This window comes from Lissotriton vulgaris, chromosome 6 (assembly GCF_964263255.1).
Source record: "Lissotriton vulgaris chromosome 6, aLisVul1.2, whole genome shotgun sequence".
Lineage (NCBI taxonomy): Eukaryota > Metazoa > Chordata > Amphibia > Caudata > Salamandridae > Lissotriton > Lissotriton vulgaris.
The window spans coordinates 811,857,671-811,875,484 of record NC_141694.1 but is presented as its reverse complement, the minus strand read 5'-3'; the positions used below and the strand labels follow the sequence as shown (position 1 = coordinate 811,875,484).

Here is a 17,814-nt window from a genome sequence, read left to right as displayed (position 1 = left end):
TTCGACTTTGTCATTAAAACTAATGGCAAAGCCACCACTCCCATAACATTATATATAATACTCCACTAAGGAATGCCGATGAATTCCTAAGGCAGGGGGCTGTATATTTATATGTAAGACATATATTTTGTATATGTCTTAACAGCAGCACTCAATAAATTGTCATTTTGCTGGAGATAAGTGAGTAGCACCATTGGCTAACACAGGATTACCGTCTGGTACCCCAGCTTGGCTAACTTCTGAATGGAACTGCCTAATCGGGTCCTGTAAGATATCAAGTTAACCATGGCATTAAATCTGACTCAGTGCCCATGTTGAGATTTATGTCACTTTTAAAGTTGAGCAACTTTTAAGAAGTTGCCACTCTGTGTCTACCTAGCTCAGTGCCCTCCCAAAGGCCTTAGCATGCAGACATCTTTCTGCCCGTCTGAGGAGACATGTGAATGACTTCCAGGCTAAGGAACAAAGGCTGTTGCCACAGAGTGAGATGTAACCTTCTTACCCAGGACGGCTACTTGGGGTGTTAGCCTAAAAGGCGAGCTTCAAAGGGGAAGCTGCATTTGAAGGGCTGCCTGCAACAGCACTCCCAAGCAAGATGCTGCTTGTTCCTGCAGACAAATTGGAGACAAGGACAGGGTGGGAATACCTGTTCCCAAAGCGGCTTTCCCATAGGCATGTAGCCCACAGGTAGCCACACCTCTAGGGTGGGCTACCATGCTCCTGGCAGTTGAGAAGGGTCCCAAAAGTTGAGTGTAGCTAGAATACTGCACCTGCTGTTCCTGACCCAGGGAAAAGTTCAACATACTTCAGTGCCTCCAAGGATCAGGTGGCTGATCTCCAGGAACTAGCTCCAGGTACACAAGATCTGAAAGAGCCCAAACCGACAAGTTGGTAGCCACCACAGAAGTTTTGCCTCTACAAGTCGCATAAAAGGATAAATCTGAGAAAGCCAAAATCTGTACCCATGTCTGCCTGGAGTGCTATCAGAGTCCTGACTCATCATACCAAGGGACACTAGCCCTCACCTATTTTGCCCCAATTTTGGTACAACAAGACTAGTAACCCAGCATAGGCTGGTCAGCTGCTGCAACCTAGAGCACTTTGAGAGACTAAAATCGCTGTAGCCAGAGTTGCCCTTCATCACCCCAGGATCGAGGGACACTCACAGAGACACTACCCGTCAACTATACCTCAACCATAACATCGCTTGATCATCTAAATCCTGCATCCCCAGCTGCAGGACCACTCCATTGTATTCTAAGGCAGTCATCCTATAAAGCTTGGAACTTGCCATAAAAATGCTCTGGTGCTCAGGTAACTGTTCACAGTTTCCTCTCTGGCCCCCTAGACCTCCATCCTGTCATGTGTGGTCACCCAGTCCAGGCTGGAGTTGACAAACTAACTCTTTCAAACTTTTCAAAAGTTTAAATTTTTTGTTAACCAAATATTGTTTGCGGTTGCATTTAAAAGTATTTATAGGTTCAAAAATCTGTATCTTCGGAACCCTCTTTTGGATTTTGATCATCAAGATCTCTACAAATTCATAAAAATATGCTCCATTTTTAAAAATTGTTGTTTGGTCTCTTTCTTGTTGTGTGACTATCTTATTCTATTGTTTGGTACTGTTAAATGCCTTACACATTGTTCCTTTGCTGAGTCTCGCTTCCCACAGCCACAGCTGCCCAGGGTTGAGCTTAAGGTTTGTAAATGAGCCTGACTAAACCCAGGACAGTTTATGCAAGTGTAGTACTTGATAAGGCCTCAAAGCCATATCATAAAATACACCCAAATCCTAACACCCGTGTTCCAGCCGTACTCTTTATGATTACCTTATTAGCCCCATCTCTTTCTTCCTGAGATTTGTCCAGGGCCCTTCCTTGTGAACTATCGCTGAATCGAAGAGCCCTTTGAACTGCATAGAGAGAGCCTGGCTCTCCCTTACTCCAGTGCATGTCCCTCTCATCTAACAAGAGATGCAACAGTGCACACATTTGTCTAAGGGGATTTCTCTTCTCCTCATGTTTTCACAGGGCAGGGTTTTCCAAACTGGAACGCTGGGTCCTCCATGTCATGTACCAGTGCAGGCCCACATGCATTCAGTGTACATCCACAGCACACTTACTGAACATCACTGTTATCTCATGCATTATGCCGCCACAAGCATAACTACATGCAGCAAACACATTCAGTCTGCTTGCACTGTTCAGTACTGAAGCCCTTCTGTATTATACCAGAGTGCGTTATTTTAAAAACACACACTGCCAGCATACACACATTTACCATTTGCGCACTATACAACACTTCAACCTTTGTGTATTGTACTTCTTGCAATCACATATACACTTGGCACATGTTTCCATCATGCACACACTTGCACATCTACCTGAGGTAGGTCATGAGTGTGTTAAACACACCACAGCAGAACTTTTAAAATGGTCAGTGAGCCTGTAGGCCTCCCTCCAGTGACACAAGGTAAAACAGACCTGTCCACTACTACTGTTCCCTAAAAGGTATGCTGCCACCCCTGCGCTTGTGCTGCTTAACTCCTGGTGAAGGGGGTAGCCTTCCACCACTATGCCGGTAGCGCTTTGGGCGCCCCTCCTAGTCCAGCAAGACCGGAATCCATGAGACAGGCCTATGGCATGATGCACATGCATTATACATGCTGACCTATGCCAAAAAGTCAGCATTTGGGATCCAGACAACAGTGCAGTTGGACACTCAGGCAGTGGTATACGTCTCTTACCAAGCAGAGGACTTTTCGGTCCCAAAAATCACAAATTTCCTAATTTTATGCATGCAGAATTTCTTCAATACAGAATGAATATGCTAAGCTTGTTATGCAGGATAGTTACATAACTCCTATTTATTCCTATCTGACCCAGTAGAGCAGAGCAGAGGGTAGAAACTCTTAAACCTCTTCAATATGTGAACAAAGGCATACGCATCCCAAGATTGACAGCTTTGGGCACCATGTTTTCTGTTGGCTTTCTATGCATGCTATGTTCTATAGAGGTTTAGAAAACATATACGTAACTCACATGCCTTCAGATTTCCTGTTGTTTTATTCCTTCACCCCTATCACTCTCGCTAATTGTGTAATCTATATGTAGCTTTCATGTAATCTGGGATTTTCCATGGTTAGAGAATCTTTTTTACCTTTGTACTTCCAAGTATTCGATTCCTGGACATAAGAATGTTTTGACATTGTCTGATCTTCACATAATAACAGGCACCTTTTCTCTTTCCACGCTTGGTGATTGTTTTGGTTAAGAAAGATAGCAAAATGTGGGAGTGCGGGTGTATATTCAAGAGAGTGTGATTTGCATTTCCTAATAGTTCTGTAGTACCTGCTGCACTGAACAGTTAATTATCTGAACCATTAACATATTTTTGCTTAGAACCTCTTTTGTTCCAGTAGGTGCTCTTCTAATCACACAGCGAGACAATGTGTGCTAATTACTGTCTTCTGTTCCTGTTCGATCGCTCGTGCTAGTCTCACAATGGTGCAGTAAGTTTGGGACACCACATATCTCAAAATTGGTCGCTCATTTTCTTTATTGTCGCATAGAGGAGCAGCAGATTTTATTATGTGAGACAAAACGCCTGGCAGGGTGGAAAGCTTGTAATAGTGCAGTGAACCAGTGCTTACTAAAGATGTCAGACATTCTTATTTCTCCTCTTCTTTCATGCCCTTAAGTTAATACTAAATTTGTCTGTGTTAAAGGCGATTGCTATGCATATGTTATTCATGAATATTACTAATAATCATCATTGTAAGCTGTGATACTTTTATAAAATTCTATGTACTTGTGTTATTCGTTTCTAGAAGGTTATTAGACATATGAAATGCTATTTTGCTTGCTTTCCCGGAGGAGCAGCAGTGATTTGTTGGTGTCTATTCAAATAATTTTTTTCCCGAGTTTTCCAACTTTTTTCCAGCTTCTATCTTTGTTCCAGAAGTAACATAGAGCGAGAAAAAGAGAGACATCGAAAGAGAGAGAAGGAGAGCGAGAGAGAAAATGGGAGTTTTTGCATGTGTATCATTCGTACACAGATACTTTTCAAAAAGTGGGAGCGAAATTTCTATGTGTTTATTCAAAGATAGTTTAATTTCAAAGGAAACGAGTAGACTAGGTTTTGTACCGTTTTGGGGAAATTAAATATCTGAATCTGTTTTGTATAATTTAATTATATTTTCTGTAAATTGCCCCATTTATGCCCTTAAGCAAGTACTTGCCGCATCTCCTTTGTAATACCTACTTCTGTCACACTTCACATCTCCTGTTGGTGGCTAATTTAAGGAATTGTCCTCGTTGAGAGCCTGGAGAGTTAATGGATGAGTCTGTGTTGAGACCTGTCGCCTGAAGGTACAGTAGCTGTTGCCACCTTCAACACTGGAGAACAGGCTCTGCTTGGGAAGCATCTCTGCTGATAGCCAGGGTGCCCCGAGGTGTGTGCTCACAGTCACAACAATGTCACCCAGAAATAGCAGCGATGCGCAACCGACCCTTACGAAGATGGCCTTGAAAATGCGCAGCACAGTGGTCTGGGGAGTGAACTCATATAAGGCATACCTCCACTGACCTGATTTCTGGTCTTAGGTGTAATTTTGAGATATTTCAAAGAGAATCAAAAGATGTATGGGAAGTATGTGTCAGAAAACGTACAGGTAAGGTGACAGAAGTGACCACAACCAAATTATGCACTACACTTCAGGGACATTTTAACCCTTTGCGTGCTGCGGTGCGGGCGAATTAATGAGTGGGCGAGGTTCGGACGGCCCCCGGCCGTCCTCCGCACATGCCCACGTGACATCGTACGGCCGTCCGAAGCACACGAGGGGTTAAGGATTTTGGGGCCCTTGGGCCAAACGTATTTTGGGGGCCCCTGTTCAGAACAGCTTTGAATTTATGATCCAGTTTCATCTCTTTCATGCCCTCTTTGGCCAGGTCACTGACAGTGCACAGGCACACTAGTCCACATTCTAAATATGTTTAATCTAATATTCAGGAATAGTGACGTGTTTTCAATATTGTAACACAGCAGCTCACTAATGTTACTGCAAATAATCTCTGTGACACCCTCCCATTTTTTATTTGTGAGATCTTGATTGGATCTGACAGAGAAACTTTTTTAAAATAAATGTTGCCTGAAATATAAACACATTTGTCTGCAAAAAGTCTGTACTAGACTCTCCCACATTAACCAGATTAAAAATAAATTAAAGAAAACGCTATTTGCAGTAATCTGTTAAAGAATTATTCAACATCACCAGGGACTCTGCAGAATAGAGCTGGCTATATCAGGGGGCCCGTGAAAGGCTGGGGCCCTGAGCCAGAGCCCAATTAGCTCATACCTTAAGACGTCTCTGTTTCAGTGAGAATGATAGTGCTAAGACCAGCACAGAAATAGGGGGGATCCCGGAAATTCCAGAGAGGGATGTCCCTCTGTGGCCTCTTTGGAAGCATTATTTTCCACCATGTCTTCGGACATTAGAAAAGGGTTTGCTGTCTCGGGGTCAAATTAGGGAGAGATCAGACTTTTTTGTGAATCCCTTGAGAAAAAATTTGACCTCTTAGACTCTAGGACGGTGGTTCTAGAGAACTCAGTGGAGGGGCTTAAAAAATATCTGGGAGCAGCTAAAGCTGATATTATAGGGCCAGATGTAGGAGCCCAATACCGGTCGGAAACGGCCGATTTCGGCCGTTTCCGACCGGTATTAGGGTATTCAGATGTAGGGGGCTGAAAAATACAGAATCGGTATATTTACCGATTCGGTAAAATTACCGATTCGGTAAATTACCAAATCGGTAAATATACCGATTCTGTAATTACAAATGTAGGTGGCACAGTTTACAGTGCCACAGGCCCTTAAGAGTCGGTATTTTACCACACAATCCTATTGTGTGGTAAAATACCGAATTCAGGTGTGCATGCACATCTGTGCATGCACACCTGTGCAATGTGACACACAGACATGCCCTTAGGGCATGTATGTGTGCCACATTGCACACAAGCCTGTACTTGGGGTGCTAGAGGGTGTCAAAGTGACACCCCCTGCACCCTTGCAGGATTCAGTATTTACTGATTCTGTAAATACAGAATCGGTATTTTCCATTGATTCCTATGGGCTTCAAAGCCCATAGGAATCAATGGGAAATACCGATTCTGTATTTACAGAATCGGTAAATACCAAATTTTACAGATTCGGTAATTCAGATTTTAAAATTACCTACATCTGCCCCTTCCCATTTACAGACTCTTAAATACCGAATCGGTAAAATTCGGTATTTAAGAGTCTGTGAATGGGAATTACCTACATCTAGACTATAATACTTAAGAAAGAGGAGGCTGTGCTCCGAGATAGGCTGGAATCCTTGGAGAATAACTCCCAACGTAATAATCTACACCTCCTGAATATACCAGAAAGAAAGGAGGGGTAGGATCTTAAAACCTTTATAGTAACCCTCATAAAAGAATCGATTCTGATCGATGATTCAGAAGAAGACTTAATGAGGGATATACAAAGGATCCATAGGGACCCCTTCAGGAGACACCCCAACCGAACAAAACCTGAAAAGATATTAATCAATCTCCTGACTTTTTCAGTGAAAGAGAGAATATTAACAGCTGCCCTTAAACAGAAAATCATTGAAACCCATAGACGTTGCCTTTGAGATCTGATCAGACCGCTCACGGGTCACTTTAGATCGACAATGGGAGTTGGGCAGGAAAATGGAGGATTTTAAGAAATTGGGGGCCGTTGTCCAGTTGAAATTTCCTGCACAACTGAAGGTAATGTTTAATAACAAAATGTATAATCTGAAAACAGTGCAGGAGGCAGAAGAGCTTTTGGAAAATGTAAAATGGCTTCCAATAAGAATATCCTAAGCTAGACTACTATTTGTACACATACGATAACTTTATGGGGACGGGAAGTACTCACTCACAAATTAATATTTATAAGTATACATCAGTAAAACATGTCTCGAAGTAATCAGAGCCATAAACTAAATCAACTCAATCGCATGGGGGTAAAAAGCATAACATGAAGTATAGGAATATAAAACTGGAAACAGCATTAGAAATGGTAGGAATCTTTAAGCCACAGGCTTGATGTGTTTTATCTAGGACCCCGATCAATATTGTGACCTCATGCCCCTATACGGCTATAATCAATACATATCCCTATAAATGGCATAAAAATCAGAACCATATTTCAGTAACTCGCCTCTGCAGTCCATGAAAATCCATGACACAGCAGAAGCCACTTCCTTAGATTCCTAGATAGCACACCGAGTTCTTTCGACATACCAAACCCCCAGCAACCTGGGAAAGCCCCGCTTGCTTTGTTTTGATTAGTAATAGAACTCCTGCGAGCACTGTAAGAACGATCAGTTCTTAGTGACATCTTTATTGACGTCTTATGTCCAAAAACTTACGTCAAACTCGGCACCTTTCAGGTATAAATATACCAACGTTGCCTTAAGCAAACACACGGTGGTGGTGAATACTGGAGTAGAACAGCTGTCCCCTTGCAGAGAGCCCAGCAGATGCGAGAAGCCCACGGACGCTGCCCCTCCTCCTTGACGCGCTGAGAAAGACGCTGTCTTTTCTCCTGCCGAGAAAATCCAACTCCGGCGTTTCCAGCCTACCCTTGCGGGTGACTGGGATATCGAGTCCTGAGAGGGAGATACCAGAACTCCCACATTCTATTCCAGAGGTACGGTGCTGACTAAACCCTTAGAGAGAATTCTTGAATCAAACTCTTGGCAAAACCAACTTAACTTAAACTGCTACTTACTTACTCCCTCCCATGTATTAGGCTTAGGTCAGGTACACCGGGGTAGGCGTAGTTAGAAGCACCAGTTGAGGCCGTTAGCCAATGTATATATGAATGTACATATTTTATCCATTTTAACTATCTTATGGCTAAGAAACCATATCAATGCTTTTACAGTATTATTTCGTAATACTCCTTTTACTGTATGCACTTTTTATAATAACAAGTCTTGCAATTGTGGCAATTCATTTCTCTTCCATGAGAAAGAAGACTGCTCAATAAATAATATCTTTTATTGAAAAACGCCCGTCTCTCTATTCTCTGCACCCTGGTGAAACTAAGAACACACGTCTGACTGAGTGAAATAGCTCTCTATTGTTTCACACGACTCTAGAGATTGACTCTTATTCTGAGGAGCAAAGTTATCATGTTTATGCAGTTGTCGGAAGCTGAATCCCTTTTTGTCTGAGCCAGGGAAGCTGATCACTTCCTATTCAGTCAAGAAAGTTTCCAGTGACCTCTGAGCTAGCTGGCGCAAACCTAAATTAAGTCTAACATAGTCAGTAGAGACCTAGAAGACCGCAGTCCTACGTCTACACTGCTGGTTATGTTATTCCAATGCGCAGGGCCTATAGGGAAAATAGGAACTACACTACATGGCGCCCAACGTTTGGTAAGGCGATAAAACTAACGCAAGACGTTAGAGTAATCAGTCGCGCTTTTTCACACAGACCCTTTCTCCCGTAAATACTCCAATAGACGTCTGGAGTGGGTGAAAGGTTAAAATCCGCCGGAACTTAGTAGGAAGAGATTCCTATGTAGAGTTTCTGGTTCAGTCAACGTTGAAGGATACAGTGTTCCAAAATATTGTGCACCTAATCTTTGTTTCCTTGGAAACCTGCTCTGCAAACTTTCATTAAAACAATGTCAACTAACGGCGACAGCAACGGAACCAATGAAGTCGCAGTAGATGCGAATCAGCTGGGTCCCGATGTTACAGGGATTAACGAACTGGATGCAATTATCATCCCGGCAAACATAAGAAAAACTATAACTTTAAAACTTATAGAAAACGGACTGACATCACAAGGTGGTACAGTCATTTTCGTGATAGAGGCACACGAATATCGGCAGACAGAGGTATTCTATTCATGGATAAACTTTCCAGCGGCAAACGCTACACCACACGAATTCCACTATTACAAAATTGAGGAACCACCGGGAGAATATACTCCTTTTGAGGAGATTGAAATCCCATTAAAATACCAAGAGCACCTGCTCTGGTTTAAAGGCGCCCTAAAACACAATGATCACATTACCAGGCTCGGTCCACTAGGTAGACCAGGAGCAACATGGCCGGTTCTAGCCAGCTACACACCACATCCAGACATTGATAAAATGTCAAGAGAAGAACTTTTAGCACAGCTAAAATTATTAATTAAAATACACAGACAGTTAGTCCAATATGTAATGCGGACTGCAACAGTCCAAACAGCTGTTAATATTCCACAGCTGACCCCTCATCAGGGGAACACAAATAAAATTACACCACAGAACATACAATCATGTCTTGGAAAAACTCCCACAAAACGGGAACAAATTCCTTTCTGGTTAGCACAGAAAATTACTCAAATAGAGGCAGTATTCCCGAATACTACCCCTATTGAGAAACACAGAATTCTGACTATCTGCCTTCAAATGGGGGTCGCACCACCAGTGGAGGACTGTGACACTTGGGGTACAGTCTTTGCTTCCATTTACACAAAAACACATGGTGTTCCGTCCATGGCGGTAATACCGGATGTGCTAAAACAAATTCAGAGTGAATACGGTCCTGAACCTGCTTTAACTCTTGGTATGAAATTACTGAAAGACTTCAAGCAGGTCTCGGCTATATTACTAGCCAACATAAAGTGTGAAGCAGCATCTGTCGCGATCTGCCAGCAATTGAAAGAAACAGATATAACAGATCAACCAATTGAGCTTGCCAGAATAATAGAAAAATGCTATGAAGAATTAGGTAGAGATAGTTTGGGTGGGAAACCTGTAAAACCCCAACTACTCGAAAATCCTGAAAAATTATTTATTAAAAATAATCTGAACACTCCTAAAAAGAACTGGGATGGAAATAAACAATCCACTCCCAAAGAAAAAGTTTTCCAGTCCAGAGGTAGGTCTCCTCGGCGGAGGGAAAGAACTCCGAATCGAGAACACCAGTCTCCCCAGAGGGAGCACTCTGAGAAAAGATATAACCTTAGAAATAGGGATAACTTGAAAAAGCCTGATAGATATCAAAGTATTGATACACGTCCCTCTCGATCTTTTTCGCAGAAATCGGAAAGAAGAGGACGGTCAGATCCAAGGGAAGAGCACACCAAGTCCAAAGACAAGGAACCTGCTCAAAGTAAAAAATTACAATTTCCAAGAAAGAAGGTAGCCAGTATTAGAGTAATCGAACATGCCAAGAATACTGAGGACACAGCTGAAAGACGGAGAGTGGGCACAGACAATGCTAGACAGTGTAGCAGAAATCAGCATAGCTCGCAAGATCCTGACGAGTCATCTGGAGACAGTGGACACGAATGAATACATTCAAGTAGAAACTGTGAATACCAGAGTTAGCGAACCTCATAAGATATACGAAATAACACTGCGTATAGAGGGAGATAAGACTAGAAAAATAAGAGGTCTATTTTGGGATAACCTCTCAAAAGGTTATGACATCCTGTTAGCTGAGAAAGATTGGCCCCCAGAGTTTGTCAGGGAGTGCCCTCACGGCGAAGAAATGATTATGCCTGCCTTCTCAAATCACATTCCAATTCACACTAAATATATATATGCAAGGAAATGGGCAGCAGCCCAGGCACCAGCATTATATAAGAATCATGTAGGATGGGATGAGGACTCTCCTCCTCACAAAATCCAGTTAAAAAGTCAACCTACTGCACAAAGCCAGTATCCAATTAAGCAAGAAGCTAAAAAACAAGTCAGGGAGATTTTAGATCAACTTGAATACCAAGGGGTAATTGAAACATGCACCTCTCAAATGAACAATCCTTTGTTTCCTGTCTCCAAGCCAGATGATTCGTATCGTCTAGTCTTAGACTACAGACACCTTAACTCATGTTGCAAAACATTTGCGGTACAAAATTCGCACAGTGCGGCACTAATGAATAACATAGTTCGCAAAAAATACAAAACAACATTAGACATATCTAATGGGTTCTTTTGTCAAAATATTGCACCAGAAAGCAGGTACTTGACCGCTTTCTCAATAATGGGGTCACAGAAGAATTTCTGTAGGCTCCCACAGGGATTCAAGAACAGCCTGGGACTATTCTCAGCCAGAGTAACAGAGTTACTGCAAATGTATGATGATGAGGCATTATCTTATGTCGATGACATCTATCTCACTGACGATGACTTGGATACTCACTTGAAAAGAGTGAACACCATAATACTTGGGTTCGCAGCAGAGGATTATAAATTCAACTTTAAAAAATCAAGAATTGCCCATCTAACTGTCCTATTTTTAGGATACGAATTATCAAGTGAAGGAAAAAGCCTAGCGGATAACTTCTTAGAGGAATGCGCTGTACTCCAAGCACCGAAAACGCTGAAAAACTTACAAACGATCCTAGGCTTCCTGAATTTCGGAAGAACTTATATTCTAAACTATGCAGAGAGGATTAAACCTCTCTACAAATTAATTAAACCTGATTTCAAACCAATCAACTGGACTCAAAAACACACAGAAATTTTGAGATCACTGCAAACAGACATGTTAGCTAAAACCAAATTAGAAACAAGTGACAATACACGCAACCTTGTAATCCGGGTCATCCCAGGAAGATGCTGATTCACGTACCTGACCTCTAATGAGGGAGAAACGGTAACAATAGCTTACAAATCACATTTGTACACACAAGCAGAAAAAACATTCAGTCTCACAGAAAATACTGTAAAGGCAGTTCAGACGGCTGTAGCAAGAGAAAGATCACAAGCACAAGGCAAAGGAATAACTGTTTTCACAGCAGAATCAGCCTTCGAGGCACTATTCAGCCCAATAAATCTAAAAACAGTGGCACTGGATCCAAAGTGGATACAGTGGGAAAATTCTCTTGATACAGAAAAAGTGAAATACTATTATGTCCCGAACATGAAAAAACGGAATGATTTAAAATATGAAAAAGAATATCCTCTGCCAATCGAAATTCTGCCTCTCCAACAGTACTCTTGTATAATCTATACAGACAGATTTGTACAGCATTACAATGTAGATGATAAATCATACAATGCAGCCTGCGCGATTGTTAAAGGTCGCTGGCTCTGCAGTAAATTCAGACCGAAAATAACAAAAACTGAATTATTGAGAAACTGTTCGGCTCATCGAGCTGAAATCAAATCTTTGAAGATGGCGCTTGAAAATGCCGATCGTGAATTCCCGACACTAATAGTGTGCGATTCGCTTTTCTGCGTGAAATCTTACAATAATGACGTGCAGAGCTGGGTTCAAAATGATTACAAAGATGACACAGGTGCCACAATCAAGCATAAAGTGCTTTGGAAACAAGTAGTTCTTTTACAGAAGCAACTACAAAAGACTCACGTGATACACACTCTGAGTCATCAACGTGATGGCGTTCACATTGCAGGGAATTCATTGGCTAATACAGCCACAGCGGAAGCAGCTAAGCCGGCTTCCGTAGCCACAAAAAAGCGTTCAGAAAAATACATAGATGGGGAAACCATGCTGGCGGTAAAAACGTCTTCAAAAGGCAACTGTGCAGCGCTACCCGTGAACTATCCACTCAATTATACATATGTAATTGATGCAAACTCCGTTCCTTTTGCTCGAATCCCTGGAGTGGGGGATAGGGTAATTCCATACACGAATCGGAGAGTCTTTTTAATAGCAGACGCGCACATGGGATTGGGTGCAAGGCACAACCAGATGAAAAATTCTCTGAAAGAACTACAATCAGAGTACTGGTGGCCAGGAATGAGCATACAACATTACAAATTTGTAAAGAACTGTCCAGACTGTGACAGAGACCGCAGTAACGAGTCAAGCGGAGTAATGCCATGGCCAGTCTTATAGTTAGCATAAAGCTATCTATAAGTAAAATCCAGCGTCCTATTAAAAACATTTTTAAGACTGTATATACTAATAAATGTAGACACCAGCGCTCGGCTGACGCCAGAACTGTTATAAAAGATTTGCGAGTCTTTATCGGCACATACGCAATTGCCATGCTTCATTCTGACCAGGGTCCTGCTTTTAGCTCTCGAGCTTATAAGGAGGCCATGACCAGCATGGGCATTGGATTGCGATTCTCTTGTCCCTTCCATCCTGAGGGAAACGGTGTAGTGGAAAGAAAAAACCGAGACATAAAGCAATCTATAACGGCAAAGGTATTAGGTTCGGGTGATGGGTGGGTCCAACATTTAACAAGTGTCCAACGTAGTCTTAACAACTTGCCAAGGAATTCTCTAAAAGGTTTCAGCCCGTACGAACTATTGTTCGGAACTAGAATGTATGTTCAGGACTTAGATAGTCTCGCTTCAGTGGTAGAAAATAAGCATAAAGACTTTGACATTAAAGATCATTTGGATGTTTTACAGGACTTAAATGAAACAAGAAAAGCCCTGAGCAACATTAAGTTAAAGCAACAGCCAACAACCACTGAAGACACACCACCTGTCCCAGCAAGACCTGTCTGGATTCCAAAGATTGGGGATCTGGTCAGAGAGAAAATAGCGGTGAAGAAGGAATTCGGGCCTTCTTACAGAAAAGCAGTACCTGTCTTAGCAATCAACGGAACAAGATCAGTAGTACTACTGCCCCTTGCTGGTAAAAAGGAGAACATAGTTGTATCAATCGACCTGGTAAAACCACAATCATGTGGCCTATAATCAATAGCAGGCCCAGTGGACTCCCAAGAAGTAACAGAATACCCAAATTTGCTAGTATCCAAGAGGTTCAAACTGAAAGACTAATCACATTTGATAAACCTGCAGTGAATAAAAAAGGACTATGCAGAAATGCCATGGAACTTGTGCCTCTTGAAACCCAAATTGAAACAGTTCGTCATGAAACACCAGTCTACAATGATGTGGCATCAGAATGTGCTAATGAAAGCCAATTGGGAAAAACAATTCCAACAATCGACAGAACTGCATCTGGCTACTTCATCAATTTCGATACCTTTTCTGAAGATCAAAGCGAACCTGAAGTGATGCCAGCAACAAAGACTTTTAAAGAAAAAGCAACAGAACTCTTTCATCAACTTAATGAGGCATATTTAAATGCACCATTGATTGAGCATTGGATTGTATCAGGGATACTTATACTCCTACTATGCCTAATTTTAATTTTAATTTTAGGAAAATGTATTACAATTCAATGGACACAGCAAGTCAGAACATCAACCTAGTTCTGAAGCCTCACAAATCATCTCACATCAAGAAAAGAGAATTATCATCAGTGAATGTCACAGCCATTCCAATACCCGGCGGGGTAGTTTGGGACAAAACTGACTATGAAATATATGGCCCGGTTGAGCTCTTGAAATATCCTCACCAATTTAAGGTCTCATTAAGTGACTTTGTGAAACCAAGTACATTCTCTGCTGATTGGGACTTTAAAAGTATAAATGATATGATGTCGGATTTAGTTTTAACAGCAAAATTTACAGAACATGATTATTTGCAAGGTTCATCTAATTATGAACAGATGTACTGTTTTACGCATTATGCAGACCACTATTTACATAAATCTGCTGAACCTAGAAATGTTTTTAAATACAACCAATGGGAACATTGTGCTACTCCACCTAAAAGCAGTTCAAAATCATTCTATGAGAAATTCCAATACTTCTCAGGGTTTAACACAAGTAATGCAGAAACATTTTATTATAAACTGTTGGATAAAACAGGGACAAAAACCATGCTGACAAATACTAAATTGATATATTCAGAAGCATTTTATGAAAAAATGATTACATTCGGTTTTGATTTCTGGAAAAATAACATTGAAACAAAAACCATCTGGGGTACAAAAGATTGGCAGGTACAAGGCCTAGAAGCTCTATTTCGAGCCTGCATGATCCCAGAACAAATAATTTTCTTGAATCACACAATTCAACAGACCACTTGTCTTGGCCTAGCTAAGATAAAATAACTGAACAAACCGTCTATTCCAAAGTCAATACCTGATAGTAACACCACTGCAGATGTTGAAATAGACGTATCCCACATTTTACATGAAAACAGAACACATCCTGATTGGAAAAAGTGGTTAATCTGGCCTACAGACACAAATAACTGTCAAGACAGATTCCTGAACAAAATACAGGGGCTACAAATGACCAGACCAGACCCTAGATACTCCCAGAGACAACATCCAGGGATAGTAACAACATACAGTGTAGGGAAACTATGCCTTGAATGGCTGCAAACATCCACACTGGCACAAATTAAGCAACACTTGTCTTTACTTAAAGATGGTGCTGCCTTGCGCGATTTCATAATGGGACCACGCAAACAGCGTCAAAAACGTTTCATAGTGGCCAGCATATATGCTGCATACAACGAGGCATGGAAAGTGACTCAAATTGAAACGGCAGAGAGAATACGAGAAATTGATCGTATTAATTTGGAAAAATCACTTTCTGTTGTGGACAATGGGTTAATGACTCTGTCCTCCAGAATATATTCACTGGACAGTATTTTATCATCTGCTAGTGATATAATAGACCAGGACTTGCTAATGTTACAACATGGCCAGTCCCAATTACGTTCTATTGTACAGCTAGGCTGGACGTTGCAAAACCTCCGTTCAGGCTATGTGCCCTGGCGTGTAATCAACACAACGTCATTATTTTCTATCTTTAACCTTACTGATAAACAAATCAGTTTGGCACAGAAAGGAGCAGACTATACAATCCTGAGCATCGAAAAACTTGAGAGATTACCATTGACAATGTCAGAAAGACCTGTCATTGAATGGATAATACACAGGATTATCACAATTCCGATAACAACTTTCCGATTTAAAAATTGCCTAAAGTATATACCAGCAGGCCAGTATGAAAAGTTGGGTAGAGGATACATTAAGTCATCATGGAAATTACCTTATACACACACATGTTATAGTGAAAATAACAAAAATGTATTTCTTAGTCGTAATGAGTGTAAACAATCACTAAGCGGTATACTTTTGTGCCAAGGTATTAACTTGCATGGGGCCTGTGAGGGTACTTCGAACAACCTTTCATGCCACCAGCACGGCACACCTGCAGCACAAATAGAGCCATTCTTTAGACAACTTTCTAACAGGAGTTACGTTCTAATAACGGACCACAGCTGTTGTGGCTTGGTGCCAGGGAAAGCATATCTCTTAAGCGTCAGCTCCATGGTCACTTGCTGTATGGGAGCATTGTATCCAAATGGCCTTGGAGACTCAGTGGCTCCGATTTAGCCTCCTTTGAATATCTCTTCTATACGAATTGATACTTTAAGCAGAATGAAATCTGTGCTTTTACAGACAACAGTGCCCATCACGTCATCAAAAGAGACGTATGATCTCCAAGTTGCAAGGACAACTGCAGAGATACATACACTTTTATCAACAAATTGCCCCGTGCATTTCACAGAAATGCTCAGCCAAATCCTAAATATGTCGGATGCCAGTGGTATCTCGTATGTATTTAAGACAATTTTTTCGGGACTGTTAACACCATTCGAAGCAGTCCTGGGCATCTTTCCCAATTTTGTCCATTCGGTCTTTGGCGGCCTACCACTACTTTTGGGACTCGTAGCAGGTATTTTATTGTTGACCCTCCTGCTCCGATATGGCAAGCCAAAACACAGACATGGCTCCAGCGACAATGGAAGAAACGATCCTAGCAATACGCTACCGTGACCGCATAACTAAAGTCCTTGGACTAGCCCGGCTACGAGATCTGAATATGACCTGGTTTCTTTCATTCAGACCTATATGGCAAACCTGCATCCTACCTGTACTTCGATGTATGCTATGCGGAGAGGAATGCGTGTTAGACACCTGTCTTGCACTACAATCAGCAGTACCAATGGATGTCGATACTTTGCTAAGTCCAGTAACGGCTCACGCATCGTGTTGTCCCCAGCGGTTACCAATCCTGATGACGGCATTCGTTGAGACTCCTGCGCTACGCCTAGGTGGTGGCAGTGAAGCAGAAAGTGAAAGCAACATCACCCAGGTACGACCTTCTGTGAGCATTGCTGATCCTGAATTCGATGATAGCAATCATTCTCACAACTGCCAAGTTACAGCATTATCGAACTTGGTCGAACTGTCACCTGAATATGTAGACCAATTCTTTGCGAGCCTGTCTGAAATGATGTTCTCCCCTGAACAGAAACAATAACTTTTGGAAAACAATCCGGGACACAGCGTTCCCATGAACTCTGAATTCGGCCTTCCGCTTTGATAAACAAGAGCTACTAAAAAACATTTGGAACTATTTTTCCCCTGAAGATGAAATTATTTTTTCCAAATTTCAAAATATTTACCTTTTTTCTGGCACTGGTACTCTGCTTAGAGTAGAACTATTCATAAAGAACAGAGCTTCTATTTTTAGTAGATCTAGAGACAATATATTACCTCAGCCTCTAGCACATTTTACAGAAACTGTATTTATATGTGATGAAATAGTCTCGCCCTTCTTTTCTGTATTAAGAGACATTTCATGTGTAATTTTTCGCAAAATCGTTCAACTGCTTATATATGCAAATTTGTTTTGAATGATTACTCTGCTTGAAACGTACAGCACCTATTATCATTCTCATGTATTTCGTATACACCATTTCAAATGCAAAATGTATTTTGGGGTGGGTAGGAATACAGATGCAACTTTTATTTGCTTAAGTTTTTAGTAATTGATGGACATAAATTCGTGGAGTGGGTGATGTGTTTTATCTAGGACCCCGATCAATATTGTGACCTCATGCCCCTAACGGCTATAATCAATACATATCCCTAT

General features: G+C 41.5%; 1 protein-coding gene across 1 annotated transcript; it reads left to right on the top strand.

The window, feature by feature from the left end:
* Positions 1-10,244: 10,244 nt before the first annotated feature.
* On the top strand, positions 10,245-12,887 carry LOC147708029 (uncharacterized). The gene is given in 1 exon segment (XM_086925700.1): positions 10,245-12,887. A coding segment is annotated over 1 exon segment (2,643 nt).
* Positions 12,888-17,814: the final 4,927 nt, after the last annotated feature.